The sequence below is a fragment of the Capsella rubella genome, unplaced genomic scaffold (genome assembly GCF_000375325.1).
Source record: "Capsella rubella cultivar Monte Gargano unplaced genomic scaffold, Caprub1_0 scaffold_3, whole genome shotgun sequence".
In the NCBI taxonomy this organism is placed as follows: domain Eukaryota; kingdom Viridiplantae; phylum Streptophyta; class Magnoliopsida; order Brassicales; family Brassicaceae; genus Capsella; species Capsella rubella.
Window position 1 is genome coordinate 14,660,780 of NW_006238921.1, and position 12,997 is coordinate 14,673,776.

The 12,997-nt window shown below is 37.3% G+C and overlaps 5 protein-coding genes across 9 annotated transcripts; 3 read left to right on the top strand and 2 right to left on the bottom strand.

Moving 5' to 3' along the window:
* Positions 1-13: 13 nt before the first annotated feature.
* Positions 14-618, top strand: LOC17893553 (defensin-like protein 172). Its single transcript, XM_006299779.2, has 2 exons — positions 14-127; positions 338-618. The coding sequence occupies exons 1-2, from the start codon at positions 64-66 to the stop codon at positions 529-531; spliced, it is 258 nt and encodes an 85-aa protein (XP_006299841.1). The 5' UTR covers positions 14-63; the 3' UTR covers positions 532-618.
* Positions 619-656: 38 nt separating this feature from the next.
* LOC17890796 (NLR family CARD domain-containing protein 3) lies at positions 657-4,365 on the bottom strand. 5 transcript variants are annotated; one of them, XM_006300027.2, is made up of 16 exons: positions 4,195-4,305; positions 3,996-4,098; positions 3,786-3,854; positions 3,588-3,707; positions 3,423-3,496; positions 3,238-3,340; positions 2,992-3,034; positions 2,699-2,761; positions 2,396-2,622; positions 2,131-2,251; positions 1,959-2,053; positions 1,768-1,881; positions 1,510-1,674; positions 1,283-1,429; positions 1,043-1,188; positions 657-962 (listed from the first exon to the last, which is right to left on the bottom strand). In XM_006300027.2, the coding sequence occupies exons 1-16, from the start codon at positions 4,259-4,261 to the stop codon at positions 808-810; spliced, it is 1,812 nt and encodes a 603-aa protein (XP_006300089.1). In that variant the 5' UTR covers positions 4,262-4,305; the 3' UTR covers positions 657-807. The 5 variants fall into 5 exon arrangements, with proteins under 5 accessions (XP_006300089.1, XP_023641746.1, XP_023641745.1 ...); XM_023785978.1 differs by lacking the exon at positions 4,195-4,305 and having other exon boundaries at positions 3,423-3,479; positions 3,996-4,089; XM_023785977.1 differs by lacking the exon at positions 4,195-4,305 and having other exon boundaries at positions 3,423-3,482; positions 3,996-4,089.
* An 87-nt stretch (positions 4,366-4,452) lies between these two features.
* Positions 4,453-6,025, top strand: LOC17893340 (probable transcription factor At1g44810). The gene has a single exon (XM_006297801.2). The coding sequence runs from the start codon at positions 4,548-4,550 to the stop codon at positions 5,724-5,726; it is 1,179 nt and encodes a 392-aa protein (XP_006297863.1). The 5' UTR covers positions 4,453-4,547; the 3' UTR covers positions 5,727-6,025.
* A 127-nt stretch (positions 6,026-6,152) lies between these two features.
* On the top strand, positions 6,153-8,077 carry LOC17892157 (tetraspanin-18). Its single transcript, XM_006298255.2, has 6 exons — positions 6,153-6,542; positions 6,935-7,034; positions 7,158-7,238; positions 7,318-7,422; positions 7,525-7,713; positions 7,820-8,077. The coding sequence occupies exons 1-6, from the start codon at positions 6,244-6,246 to the stop codon at positions 7,859-7,861; spliced, it is 816 nt and encodes a 271-aa protein (XP_006298317.1). The 5' UTR covers positions 6,153-6,243; the 3' UTR covers positions 7,862-8,077.
* A 53-nt stretch (positions 8,078-8,130) lies between these two features.
* On the bottom strand, positions 8,131-10,974 carry LOC17890824. Its single transcript, XM_006296585.2, has 4 exons — positions 10,855-10,974; positions 9,091-10,638; positions 8,896-9,001; positions 8,131-8,820 (listed from the first exon to the last, which is right to left on the bottom strand). Exons 2-4 carry the CDS (start codon positions 10,582-10,584, stop codon positions 8,267-8,269), a joined length of 2,154 nt encoding a protein of 717 aa, XP_006296647.1. The 5' UTR covers positions 10,585-10,638; positions 10,855-10,974; the 3' UTR covers positions 8,131-8,266.
* Positions 10,975-12,997: the final 2,023 nt, after the last annotated feature.

Below are 12,997 nucleotides of genomic sequence, written 5' to 3' on the forward strand. Positions count from 1 at the left end.
TTTGTTTGTTTGTTTAAAGGGATTAGTGTTAGTAATAATACTGAAAGTGGAAAGCAAACATCTATGGCAAAGACATCTTTCACACTCGTTCTCCCAATCATCTTCCTTGTTGTTATGTTCGCCTTAGGTACACTATTATTATCTTTATCTCCTAATAAAAACGTAGTTCCTCTTAATATTTGCCTTATGAATACAATTATCTTTAAGGTTTACTCAATCACTCTAACCAGTTTTCAAAAGCTTCCACAGAAGTGTCTACTTGAATTTGAACTTGGGTTTTATTTCTTTGGTATAACATCTCAAATATTGTAGTTGGATGGTTTTGTTGGAAATATAGTTGAGCAAAATATGGGATGCACGGCAAGTATGGGACCGTGCGAAAAGGATAAAAGCTGTAGTGCCAAATGCAGAGCTACATTTGGAGATAAGGCTAATGGCTTCTGTGATCGTAGCACTGGTGGAGCTGGAGAATGTGTTTGCGTCTACCCTTGTCCGCCTCATCCGGAATCCCCTATGTCATTTCTACTTTGAAATATTTTTAGTTTCTTCAAACTCTCTATATACTGTATGTTGAAATTAAATGGTTGAAATATCCAAATTATGCAGTTAATTTTCTAATCATTAATTCTTAAAAAGACTATAAAGAACAAGATATATATGTTGATAAAGACTTCTAGCCAACTGATTAAATTTCGATACACCGCCCAACTGATAATATATAGTACAAGACATCGGCTCATAAGTTGATTAATTATAGGAATGAAATAGTGATTTTCAGGCTACGGGTCATCATCATACATGATATATCTACGGGTCATCATCGTAAGGAACGTGTGAAGCAAATGATGAAGGTAAAACGAAGATGGGCTCTCCATTGTGTTGAAATTCACAGAGTAGAGTAGAATGTTCAGCTGCTTGGTTAATGCAGCTATTCCCGGTCATGTCAAGACGTTTGAGGTCACCTGAACACAAGCATCATACATATTAATCAGAAAATGGCCCAACAATCTAACTGATCAAACCGATCCCAGAATGTTATTACCTTTTGCGGTTCTCAGGGAATCACATAGCATGAGCAACGATTCAGGTGGCATCAGATTGTAAGATGCGTCTACTGAGATAAGTCTTGGTGCCAAGGGTATGAGCTTTGACAGGAATCTAGCAGTCTCTAGTCCTCCGCGGTTTTTGCTATAGCGGGGTAACAGCTAAACAAACGTGAGGACACTGTGAAGGCAAAGCGAAATGTATACAAAAAATATAGGATATGGATTCTGCTGTGGACCTTATATTAATACTCAGCAGCTTCTTCGACCCTTTTTCAAGTTTTCTGCCTAATGCAAGAAACCCGAGAGGACCTAGTCCTATACCCGAAATATTGATAGACTCGACAGAGAATGTAAAAGCGTTTACTATGGCCTCCGCAACCTCACTGAAGAACAAGAATAATAAGAAAACAGACAAACTTCATACCGGTATAATGTGATAAAGAGTTTGTAACTTTATGAATACCTTCCAAGGGCATTATCTGCAACAGATAGGAACTTTAAAGGTTTCTCAAGCATAGAGAGGGTATCAAGAAACTCAATAACTCCACAAGATGATAGCTCACAGTTTTCCAAATCCAAATCGGCTAAACAAGAATTCAGATTCTTTTTGAAGTAAGATATTAAGCTTCTGTACCACCCAGAAAAAGCATGTAAGAGAAATGCTGCAACTGTGTTGATCTTATTTAACCAAGATTACAAATGCAGGGACTAGAGGACACACCTGATCCCACTGTCCTTTATGGGATTTCCACTCAGGTTAAGAGATTCTAAGCCGGGCATAAGAAAAAGTGCATGTGCAAGATTCTCTGCATCGTATTTGTTGAGTTCATTTCCCCTAAAAAAACATTTCTAACCGTATCACAAGGTTTCCAGTCTTACGACTTTAAGAATTGTCTCTTTACGAGGGAGTACCTTAAGTTGAGCTTGCACAGAGACCGTAAAGACTTTCCAGATGACGGAGAACCAACAACAGATCTCCAGCAAAAAGTTGAAAGCCATCCTGAAATCTATATACCATATACAGGTCAGCCATGAAAAGCAAGCCATATATCAATATGAACAAAAGAACCACGGTGGTACCCACATTGTTTTCAGAGAGATCAAGGGACGAAAGGTTTGAAGAAGAATCAAGAAGTGTAGAGAAAACCATCCTCGTGATATGCCTATCGAGATTGCTATCGCAAAAATGTAAGGAATGTAATGTCCTGAAAGAAAAAAAGATGCTCACTAAAATAATCAGAAAACAAAAAACATGCATTATGATTTTACAATGTTTATGATGAGACCTTGATAGTCAAATGAGTAAACATTTTATAATGACACGCTTTGGCATCAGTTCATATATATACCTCACCGACATCAGGAATGAAACGAAAGCAGGAGGCGCAGCAAGTGGATCTAGCTCAATGCTAGATGTCTTTATACAGAAGCGTTGCATCCCAGTTGTGTAGATACCATTTTCATGAAGAGAGGCGCATATTGCACTGATGGAATTTGAAGAAAGCTTACAGTGAATAAATTCAAGTGAAGTTAACGTATCTCTGCTCTGGATCAAGAGCTTGCACAAGTGCTCAACCTGAAGTATAATGGATCATCAGCAGTAAATTTTCAGCTAACCAAACCTACGAGACTAAATAATGAAAGTGCCTTACATGTTTCTCGGATCTGATCCAACGTAGAACTAAATGTTGCAATTTACTTGTCCTCAATAACTCCTACAGTAACAAAGCCTAAATATTAATTATGTCCTCCCTCGGTTGAATGATTGATTTGTCTACAAAGATATAGATTTTAAGTTCTAAGAGAAAGGTGAATGATTGCTCTGGATCAAAAGCAACACAAAATAGCACCGCGATCAGAGATGCTAAAGAGAAATAAACAAATATGACTCTATTTACAAGCACAGAAACACTCCAATACGTCAGAGCATAGTTTAATAACTTACAGAAGTTTCTGCAACGCAGAGCACATTCAGAAGCCTCAGACACCTGCAACAGGTAAGAACAAACAAAAAGAAGCATAAGTATGATAGAGTGTTAAATCAGTCCAGACCAGATATCTTACGCACAACCAGTCATGGGCAATATAAAACCTAGGCAAGCTGAAAGTAATATAGTGAGTCCATAAATGGAAGGAACATGTGAGGCAATGAAACGATTATTAATCAGAAAAACATGAAAAGTTACTCAACCTAAGATACGGTCCAAAAGTCTTGAAATGAAAAGATAGCTTTTTGCAAACACATTTTTGACAACTAACGTGCTCTTCATGGCAAATGAATCTCAATATGTTATCTGCAACAGAAAATACAACAAAATGCATAGTGATTCTTATACAACTGACAATTCATCCCAAGAAATTCAGAACAACACGTACCTGATACATTAATAGAACATATCCGACCACTAAATGTGGGACGCAGAGCTACCTCAGCTGCTTCATCAGCACAACTGTTACTCGGATTAATATAAAATTCAAAAAGGAAGTGAAATGAAAAGAATAAACAACAAATCATCGACCATTTCATTAGAATTGGCATACTTCTGCAGATGCTTTTCCCAGTAAAGCTGTTGCCAATCAGCGGGTGATTCCACATGGTCAATGAACTCAGGCCAACGCAGCTTAAACAACACCTTCCAAGAGCTACCAAGTACATCATTTCTGCAGATGAATTTTCAGTTTACTCTTTCTCAGTCCGCCTTCTCAATTCGAATTAATCAAAAGAAGAATGCATCAAACCTTGCACGTTTTCTCCCATTAATCAAGCAATCATCACCAGATTCATAATCACCCCAACAATGGAACGGCCTATACCAATTCTCCAGAAAGTAAATTAAATATGAGTTATATCATCTTACTCCACCCAAATTTTGTAAACCAAAACCTTCAATTTCTAGGCAAAAGCTTAATCTTAAACTAAACCAAAGAGTCAGTCTCAGTACTACTGACATGTGGGACTGAAAATTCTGCAAAGCAAGTGCAGGCAAGTGAGCGACAACACCATCAAGCAACTCCGACGGAAGCTCGTATAGATCAGGAATCGGATCTTCGCCTGGAAAATACACAAAAACCCCAAACTCAAATCAGCCAAAATTTTTGAATCAAATTGGCGCAAAACTGAAATTTTGTGTATAATATTCAAAATTACTTTGTAGGAGCTGAAGCTTGAGAGATTGGATGCAGAGAAACGCAAGGGATGGAGAAGCTTTCGTCATCCTAACCAGAGAGAAGAGAGAAATCTTCCCGCTGCTCTCAAGCTGTTTCTCTCCCAAAGAGTAAAAGAGTAATGGGCCGAAGAGAATGGCCCAATTAGTAAACCTCAAAGGCCCAAGTAATTAACGTGAGTCAAATCAATGTTTTTTAGTTTATATATTAGTCCGGACATAAACAAAACCCTAAAGCTTTCTACCGAAAAGTAAAAAAAAATCTAAAGCTGTCTCTCAGTTCCACTCCACTTGAGCTCTGTCTCTTTTCACCACTCTCGAGAATTTGAAAAGTCCGATGCCGAAGAAGCTTCTCAACCCTTTGGAAGATCCACCAACCGCGTCTTCAAGCGAAGATGAAGAAGTTGAGCACTCATCTAGCGAAGATGAAGAACAGATCTCCAACCCTTCCTCTGAAGAAGACGAACCCAAAGATCCGGCCACTGAAACCCTAAAAACTCCTTCTCCGGCTAAACCCGCCGTTTCTCTAAGTTCCGGATCTGAGACGGGTTCTGACTCCGAATCTGAACCAGCAGAGAAGACCGTCGCTGTCACCGCCGCCAAGTCCAAGAAGAAGAAGAGTGAGGTTTCTACTCCGGTTAAGTCAGGGAAGAAGCGAGGGAGTGAAGCGACGACCTCCACCAACACCAAGGAACATGCAAAACGAGCCAAGAAGGTTTCAGGAGATGATGAGAAAAGGAATGTTGTGCAAGTTGACAAAAAGCCTCGTTTTCAGAGACTTTGGAGTGAAGAAGATGAGATCTCTCTGTTACAAGGCATGATTGATTTCAAAGCTGAGAAAGGTACCAGTCCTTATGATGACATGAATGGGTTCTTTGATGAATACAAGAAATGTATTAGCTTTAATGTTAGCAAAACCCAGTTTTCTGACAAGATTAGGTCTTTGAGGAACAAGTATAGGGGTAAAGATAACAAGGGTAACAAAACATTTTCGAAATCTCATGACGAGAAATGTTTGCGATTGGCTAACTGTATTTGGGGATCTGATGGTTTGGCTCTTAATTCTGCTGTTAAGTCTCCTGTGAAATCGAAGAAGGTTGATCCTAAGAAGAAGAAGAAGAAGCTGGAGTCAGAGGTTGAAGATGAAGATAAGGAAGTGTTGGGATCTGATGCAATGGCTCTTGAATCTGTTGTTGTTAAGGCTAATGGGAATGGTAAGAAGGTGGAGTCTTTGAAACCTGAGGGTGAAAAGGTTGATCAAGATAACGAAGTGATGATTCTTGATGGAGATTCTGAGTCATCAAATTTGTTTGAAAACTCTTTCCTGATTCGCAGTATCGTCAGTCTCGGTTTGGATGAGTATTCTGTGAAGCAGAAGTGGAGCAAGATGCCGATAGAGACTAAGAAGAGAATCGAGGAGAAGCTGAAGATGGTGAAGGCTATGGAGTACAAATTGGTGGTGCAGAAGGCTGACGTTGTGAAGCAAGTAGCCTCTGTGATTAACGAAGCTGTCTAAGAACATGCAATTGGGATGTACAGGTTTATCGGTTTTAACCGTGGGGTTTAACGGAGATCCAATGCCTCTTTTTGGTAATCTATCTTATGGAGATGTAATGCCTCCTTTTGTTATCTATCTCTTATTAGGACTAATCTTTCTTATCTACGTTTCTGGTCTTTAGTCTTCTGGATTCTTAATCAAGACGATCAAGTTATTATGTAGTTGTCTAAATAGGCCTTTTGGTCGATGGTTGTAATGAGCTATGACTCTATATAACTAAGCTTGCCTCATGAAATTAGATTTATTATGCTGCAAAAGCATAAGTGTAGAGTAGATTAAAGAAAGTTATCCAAGAAATAATGTCCAAAGCGATGACTATGACAAAAGAATGAATATTTTATAAGAAAAAACAATAATGTTAAACAACAAAGGTGACACCTTTACAGACAAAGACGACCACCATTGAAAAAGTTTCTCCGATTCTCTCCTTATCCCCGAAAAATTCAAACTTTGCATTTGGAATTTCTGAGTAAAAATGCGGCGTAATTGCTGCCATGTTTCGTTTGCTTCTACGCTCAAGATCCTCAATTTTGTTCAAGCTTTCGTCGGTGTTTCGATCATTATCTACTCCATATGGATGCTCCATGAATACAACCGTCACCTACCCGTGGACCCGCCTCCGGTAGCTTCATCATCGAGCTCCGGAGTCGAGATCGTTAAGGTTTCTGAGCCCTTGAAGAATCCTATTGATTTCATGGCTAGTATCGTTCTCGGGTGGGCTAATGGTCCTGATCATGGGTTTAACCTACGCTCGTTGGATCTTCCTGCTCCATGGTACTGTTCTTCTCAGTATTCCTTTTTTCAATCTTAGGATTTCTTCAATTTAGTTTCCAATTTCAGGGTTTTACTCTAAAGTTTCCAAATTTCAGGGTTTTAATTAGTTTCATGTCACTTCAGCTTGATCTTGCTGTGGATTTGTAGTTCGTTAATTTGATAGTTTCAGCTCAAGCTTGGACTTGTACTTACTTCTCCATTAGTAATGAAGTAGATAAACAAAAGGGCAAGCTTTAAATGCCTTGAATTTGACTGGTTTTAGCTCAGCTACAGTTTGATACTTAAGGAACTTTTGCTTGATTTATTATGTTTTGAGTAAACCAAAACTCTTGTCTGTGCCTTCAGCTAATTCGGGTTTGCTGATTCAGTTTCTGTCATGCTTTTTGATACAGGTTCATCTACTCTTTCATGGCGGTTGGTATTTTGGTCTGCATTGTTACCTTCATTGGTTTCATAGCAGCTGAAGCGATCAATGGCTGTTGCTTGTGTTTTGTATCCTTATATAGACCATACTTCGCTTTTTTCCTATCTCTGTTTATAGGTCGAGTTTATTAATCTTCATGACAGTTATTGGAAATGGGTTTGCTGCGGTTTTTTTCCTTGACAGTTTTAAAGTACTCTGTTCTCAAAACTCTACTCATTCTACTCGAAGCTGCACTTGTTGCATACATAGCGATTGACCGTCAATGGGAAAAGGTGAGATCTTTCTTATGATCAAATCTTGTTTCTTGTGTCCTTGACTTGTTTCTAACTGCTTAGTATCTGTGTTCTGTAGGATCTTCCATATGATCCAACTGGAGAACTCATTAGTCTTAGGGCCTTCATTGAAGAAAACATCGATATATGCAAATGGCTCGGGATTGCTGTGGTAGCGGTCCAGGTAATTCAAATCAATCCTTTTTAACTTCGAGCATTTTCATGATGTATATTGTTATTAGAGAGTTTAAGGGCAAAACATGAATATTTCCTGTGATTTTTTCAGCTACTGTCTTTGCTATTAGCCATGGTTCTTAGAGCTATGGTTTCAACCCCGAAACCCGAGCTTGACGAAGAAGAAGACTATGAGAACCCGAGGGTTAGAGCTTGGGACCCACTTCTTGGTCCGCAAGGAAACCAAGCGCCTGCTGGGTCAAGTAAGATTGAAAACTGGAGCTCCCGAATCAGAGAAAAGGTAAAGCCGATAATTTCTTTTGGCTCGTGATACTCTACAGATCGGATAAGGCTTTGTGAATCTGTTGTTGATAAAACTTTTCCTTTGTGAAATTTTCTCTTGGCAGTATGGTTTGAACCAGAGTCAGGCGGTGAACCCAAAAGGCTGATGAAGCCAAATAAACCTGTTTCTAAAACTGCATGTGAAGCTTTCTTTCTCTGTGAAGCTTTCTTTCTCTGTTCTTTCTCGAATGTGCAACAACCACTTGCTCAAAATGGTACTTTATTGGGTTTACATTACAACAGCATAACATCTTCATTTGTGTTTGCCTGTACAAACAAACAATCGCATGAACAGTTTGAAATTAGCATTTCCACTATACAAATTTTACCTTTTTTTGTTGTTGCTGGTTTCAATTCCATTTATAAGACAATGAAAAGACAAAATTTAATTTGAATTGGGCACCAGAAACAGATTAATGTAAAATGTATCTATAGGTTAAACTTATACTTAAATTATATCATCTATATATGTTTTATTACAAAAGCTTATATCAATGTATATATACGTTCTTTCATCGAGTAAGATCGAAGACTGCCTCTTCAACCAACTCTTGCAGCAATATCACTTCAATTTCAATCCCCAAGTTGTTCATTTCCATTTCTCGACTATAACTCCACACTTTTCCGACAATCTCGTCACTCACCGCCCAGTCCTGTAACTCTGTCCAAACATGCTCCATCATGTCAAATCCCTTGGTCAAGCTGGTGCGTGCAAGTGTTGATGTTGTCACTTTTATGATGTCATTAACACAGTCAAAAACGAGTTTGCAGTTTGATCTTTGTTTCCTGCGTTTGATGAGCTCCTTGTTGGCACATTTGTCTCTTAGTGATGGGTCTAAGGGGCCATCTGGTGAGTGCCACCGGGCCATAAGCGAGTCACTACCGCTGAAACCAGACGCGGTTAAGAGCGTTTTGATGAAGCCATACCAGTCTTCATCTTCCTCAATTCCCATTGTGGAGTTAGTTGTGTCTGTGTATGACTCATCCTCCCATGAGAGAACCCGAGCAATTGATCCAATTGGAGGTGATTTGTCAATTAGATTAGATTTCAGAGACATTTCTTCTCCTGTGAAATGTGACGGCACAATTGTTACAATTGATTAACCCTTGTAAAGTTTAACACGAGAGAGCTAAAACTAACCTTCAGTGGTCCATGGCTTTGCTGATCCAGAACATTCCTCTCCGAAATCGAGCTGTAAAACCGAAACTGGACTCGGCTGGTCCTGGTTTTCATTTGCCACTTCTCCCTACAAACAAATCAATGGCAGATGAGTAAAACAAGAATGCTTTCCCAGAATGTTCTAAATTTCACTACTAGTTTTAGATTGTGGTTTACCTCGTTTGTAAATATGCTTTGTTGTCGAAATGCATCACGGTGTATAGCCAATTGAGATGGTGCAGCTGTCTTCTCCTTGTTTGATTTCTTATTCCGGAAGAAGAAGAAGCTTGAAACTTTCCATGAAGACTTTAAGCTTCTTGACTCAGTAAGCTCTCGGTGAGCTAGTGCTTTTGAGGTTTCACCATTGAGCCTAATTTCAGGGACTGACTTTGACCTTTCAAGGGTATTCAGGGAACCACTTGTGCTTTCAACTTCATCTAAACCGTTACCAATGCGTGAAATTGATTGCCTTGTTTCTTGTTTCACTTTGTTGCTCTCTTCATTGGATCCGGTAGGCGTTTTCGTCTCTGAAAGTGCAAGCATTTCCCCCAAAGCCGTTGAGGCCTTTTGTTGTCCCTGTGTTTCTCCGTTTAGTGACATCATTGCCCACCTCTCAGAGAGCCGTTTCTTTGCTTCTCTGTAGACAGATGAGTCTGGAGAAAACGAGACTCGGCTGAGTGAAGAGGAAGAGAAAGGACTCTCAAACCTGTTTGCACAGTCCCATGAGTGCCTAGAGGATGGTGACATGATCTCAGAGATGCTAATGTTTCCCACTGGATATTCGTTATTTGACCTGTGTAACGAACAATCATCACCGATATAGCCATTGGACAAGACAGAAGAAGAAGAAGAAAGAGTCTCGTTCCTGCAGTGACCCCCAAAAGTTTGGCGTATTTGACGTGTAATTTCCTTTGCCACTTCTCTAGTCTCAGCATCTCCAGCCTCGTCAAAATAAGGAGATGGTGAAGCAATAGCCTTTATATCTAGAGCCTTCCCAGGACTAGGCTTCAAGACAACTATTCGAGTTGGCTGCGCATCATTGATCCATCCAGTTTCCTGATCCAAAGAAGCCGATATCTTACTATCATCAACCACACATCTCTGAGCACCAACAGCCTTTGAAGGTCTCAATACCGTAATGCGCTTAGCCTCTGGATGAGGAGAAACAGGCTGAAACTCAGAAGTCTGCTGAGAAAACAAAGAGTTTGATTCCTGGAGAAACTTAACAAACAAATCTTTGTTGGAGCTCAAAACTTGGAGTGCTTCTTGGAACTCCTTGGACCTGTGAAGAGTCTTGTCATCTGTTGTTACCAAGTGTTTCGCTTCCATGAACTTCCGACGAACAAGATCCATCTGTTTATCACTCATACTTGCATCACACTTTCCTTTTCTTGAAAGGTTGGCTTTTTGATCCCAGATTTCATCTTCTCTATGATGCTTATGAAACTTCCCCGTTTCGTTACTACCCACACAAGTCAACGAAGAGCTTCTGGATCTGCTCCTTGGTGTAGCAGTCTCTAGACCCATTAATTTAGCAACCACATTATTAGAACTCTGTGTCTGTCTATCTTCAACAAGCTCTTTTGACATCTCTTGAGCAATGAGTTTTTTGATAGATTCAGTAGTTGTCTCCTTGGCTTTGCTAGAACTAGTTGTCTTCAAATCAGACATAACATGAGTGAAAGAAAGCTTCTCAAACTCAGCTTCAGTATGACCTCACTGAATCTGCATTTACCAGATTTCGAAAATTCAAGAAAATCAAGAAAAGCAGAAGGGGAAGAACAAACTCATAGAAAATTCAAACTTATTGCAAATCAGAAGCGGAAGAAACAGACAGAGATCAGATTCGGTTTCAAAGTAAGAGAACTCAACATCGGAAAAGTGAGATCGGAGAACTTTTTCTGATTTACTCAGTGAAAAAAGAGAAAGATAGAGAATGACCTGGTAGTAGGTAGCTAGAATTAGAGACATTGTCAAGCTCCGTCGGTGTATACGTCGCTGGAGATATAGCTTCGCCGGAGAAGATTTATGTGAATCGAACAGGTACACAGGGAGCTTTTAGGGGATGACGTTTTGGTACTAAAAACTAAAAAGGGGCTTTTTTATTATTAGAGGGAAAATTGCAAAAATGATATTTTTCTTATATATATATATTTATTTATTTAATACGTTTCTTTTTTTTTGTAATTAAAGTTTTAATAAATAATCAAGTACGAATGTATCTATAAAAATTAAATAGTATATGGTTGAAGAACATTACTATGCTTTGTTGGCATGGTTGCATCATATGGTTTGTCTCAACTAATATATACAAGATGATATGTATTACTAAAATTTTGATATTCATCACATAATTAACCTCAATTTTATTTTTACGTTTTCTAATTTTTATTACGATAATTGGTTATAGTGGTAACTCTTATTAGCTTCTTTAGTTTCTTTTCTCAATCATTCTATTAATTGATTAATATTTATTTTTGTTTGGAAACTAAGTCGTAAGTTTGTTTTATATTTTGTCTAATTTTTCAACACGATTTTTTGAAATGAATAGTTGAAATGAATCAAAATGATTATACCAAATGCATTTTGGAGTTTCAGATATAAGCAGATAGCCAATAAAAAGTGTGTGAAAGGGGATATGCAGTAATCTGTTAGCCTATAAATCTAAAGATATCATGATTATTCTTCACTCTTTCATCGAAATTGTAATATTTTCTATATTTGCGTAATCGGTTGTTTTGAAATGTTCATGTATCTTTTAAACAATTTCTGATATTAATATATTTGATTTGCCGAAAAAAACTAATAGAGTAGTTTTATAAATAAATAAAAATGGTAAGTTAATTCTCCATAAGAATATTATGATTTGTTTATATTTTGTAATTTATTGTACTAATGATGTGAAACTTGTGTAGTTGGTTGAAACCTTAAATGAAAATAAGGAAATTAACAATATATATATTTTTCTATCTAACTAAATATAAATTGAGAAAAAAATAGATGTCATTATATGAAACATCGCAGTTGCTAATAAATGATCTAAGAATCAACAAAAACAATAGCATGTTATATGTTTTATCAAATATATGCAAGCAAATATAGAAGAATAATGATAATCTACTCTAATATGTAATTTCATATACCCAATATAATTGGGACCAGGAATATCTTTAATGGACCAACCAACTCATTCTCTTAATGTCTTTTTTCTTGTCCAAATGTAACATCCCAAAACAAAAAAAACAAATTGAGGTGCAATATTTTTCAATATTATTTTGAATTTTATGGATCAAGCATTTCTACAAATTTTGTGGTAATTACATGAAATGACAAAATTTAGAAAAACAACGTATTAATTTTTACCTATTTTGAGTGACTTTACTCCTTATATTTATTTACCTAATCACATCCATATATAATGATATCACGTTCATTTTTCTAATTATCATATTACTATATGTTTGTAAACACTTGGATCTCATCTCATTCTCTATAACTTGATATACTAGACTCCTTTTATAAATGTTTGGTTGGATGTCATTTCCATTTATTATATGTTATATTCCGAAATTTATAAAGATGATTTTCTTACAAAATCAAAGAATGTATGATTGAGTATGTCAACAGATTTTAAATATTTTTTTTCCTTTTTAATACTGTAATAGAAAATGACATTGTGATTACCCTAGTTATGCTAGTGTACGCTACAAACAAATAGGTTTATAAGAATATGTAGAATATAAGTCTAAATATTGCTTAAACATGCGATACGTAAAGACTCTATGAAACTAATTAATAATTAAAGTTGAAACTCTACTACTGTATTTTATTAATTTAGTTATAATGTATCTACTAAGACAAAGAAAAAAACATTGTGGTAAGAAACTTTTTTTTCTTGTTCTTCCAAAATAAAGAAACCAAAACCAAAACCTATCCCAAATTATTAAACTAAAGCCTTTCTATAAATAGCAATATAGACAACAACGTGGACACATCTCCACGCTTTGATTAGTTATCGTTTCACATGCATCATGATGATTCACGAACCGGCTTTTATAAACCAAAAGGAGCCATCAAACTTTCA

Bases quoted from the DNA above. Each gene is read 5' to 3' on its own strand.
- LOC17893553 (XM_006299779.2), top strand. From the start codon at position 64: ATGGCAAAGACATCTTTCACACTCGTTCTCCCAATCATCTTCCTTGTT. The intron at 128-337 runs GTACACTATTAT...TTGGAAATATAG, and splicing joins TGTTGTTATGTTCGCCTTAG to TTGAGCAAAATATGGGATGC.
- LOC17890796 (XM_006300027.2), bottom strand. From the start codon at position 4,261: ATGACGAAAGCTTCTCCATCCCTTGCGTTTCTCTGCATCCAATCTCTC. The intron at 2,762-2,991 runs GTAAGTTATTAA...TTGTTACTGTAG, and splicing joins TCTGCGTTGCAGAAACTTCT to GAGTTATTGAGGACAAGTAA. The intron at 2,252-2,395 runs GTATATATATGA...TTTTTCTTTCAG, and splicing joins TCATTCCTGATGTCGGTGAG to GACATTACATTCCTTACATT.
- LOC17893340 (XM_006297801.2), top strand. From the start codon at position 4,548: ATGCCGAAGAAGCTTCTCAACCCTTTGGAAGATCCACCAACCGCGTCT.
- LOC17892157 (XM_006298255.2), top strand. From the start codon at position 6,244: ATGCGGCGTAATTGCTGCCATGTTTCGTTTGCTTCTACGCTCAAGATC. The intron at 6,543-6,934 runs GTACTGTTCTTC...TTTTTGATACAG, and splicing joins TTGGATCTTCCTGCTCCATG to GTTCATCTACTCTTTCATGG. The intron at 7,423-7,524 runs GTAATTCAAATC...TGATTTTTTCAG, and splicing joins TTGCTGTGGTAGCGGTCCAG to CTACTGTCTTTGCTATTAGC.
- LOC17890824 (XM_006296585.2), bottom strand. From the start codon at position 10,584: ATGTCTGATTTGAAGACAACTAGTTCTAGCAAAGCCAAGGAGACAACT. The intron at 9,002-9,090 runs GTAAACCACAAT...ATTTGTTTGTAG, and splicing joins AAAGCATATTTACAAACGAG to GGAGAAGTGGCAAATGAAAA. The intron at 8,821-8,895 runs GTTAGTTTTAGC...CACATTTCACAG, and splicing joins AAAGCCATGGACCACTGAAG to GAGAAGAAATGTCTCTGAAA.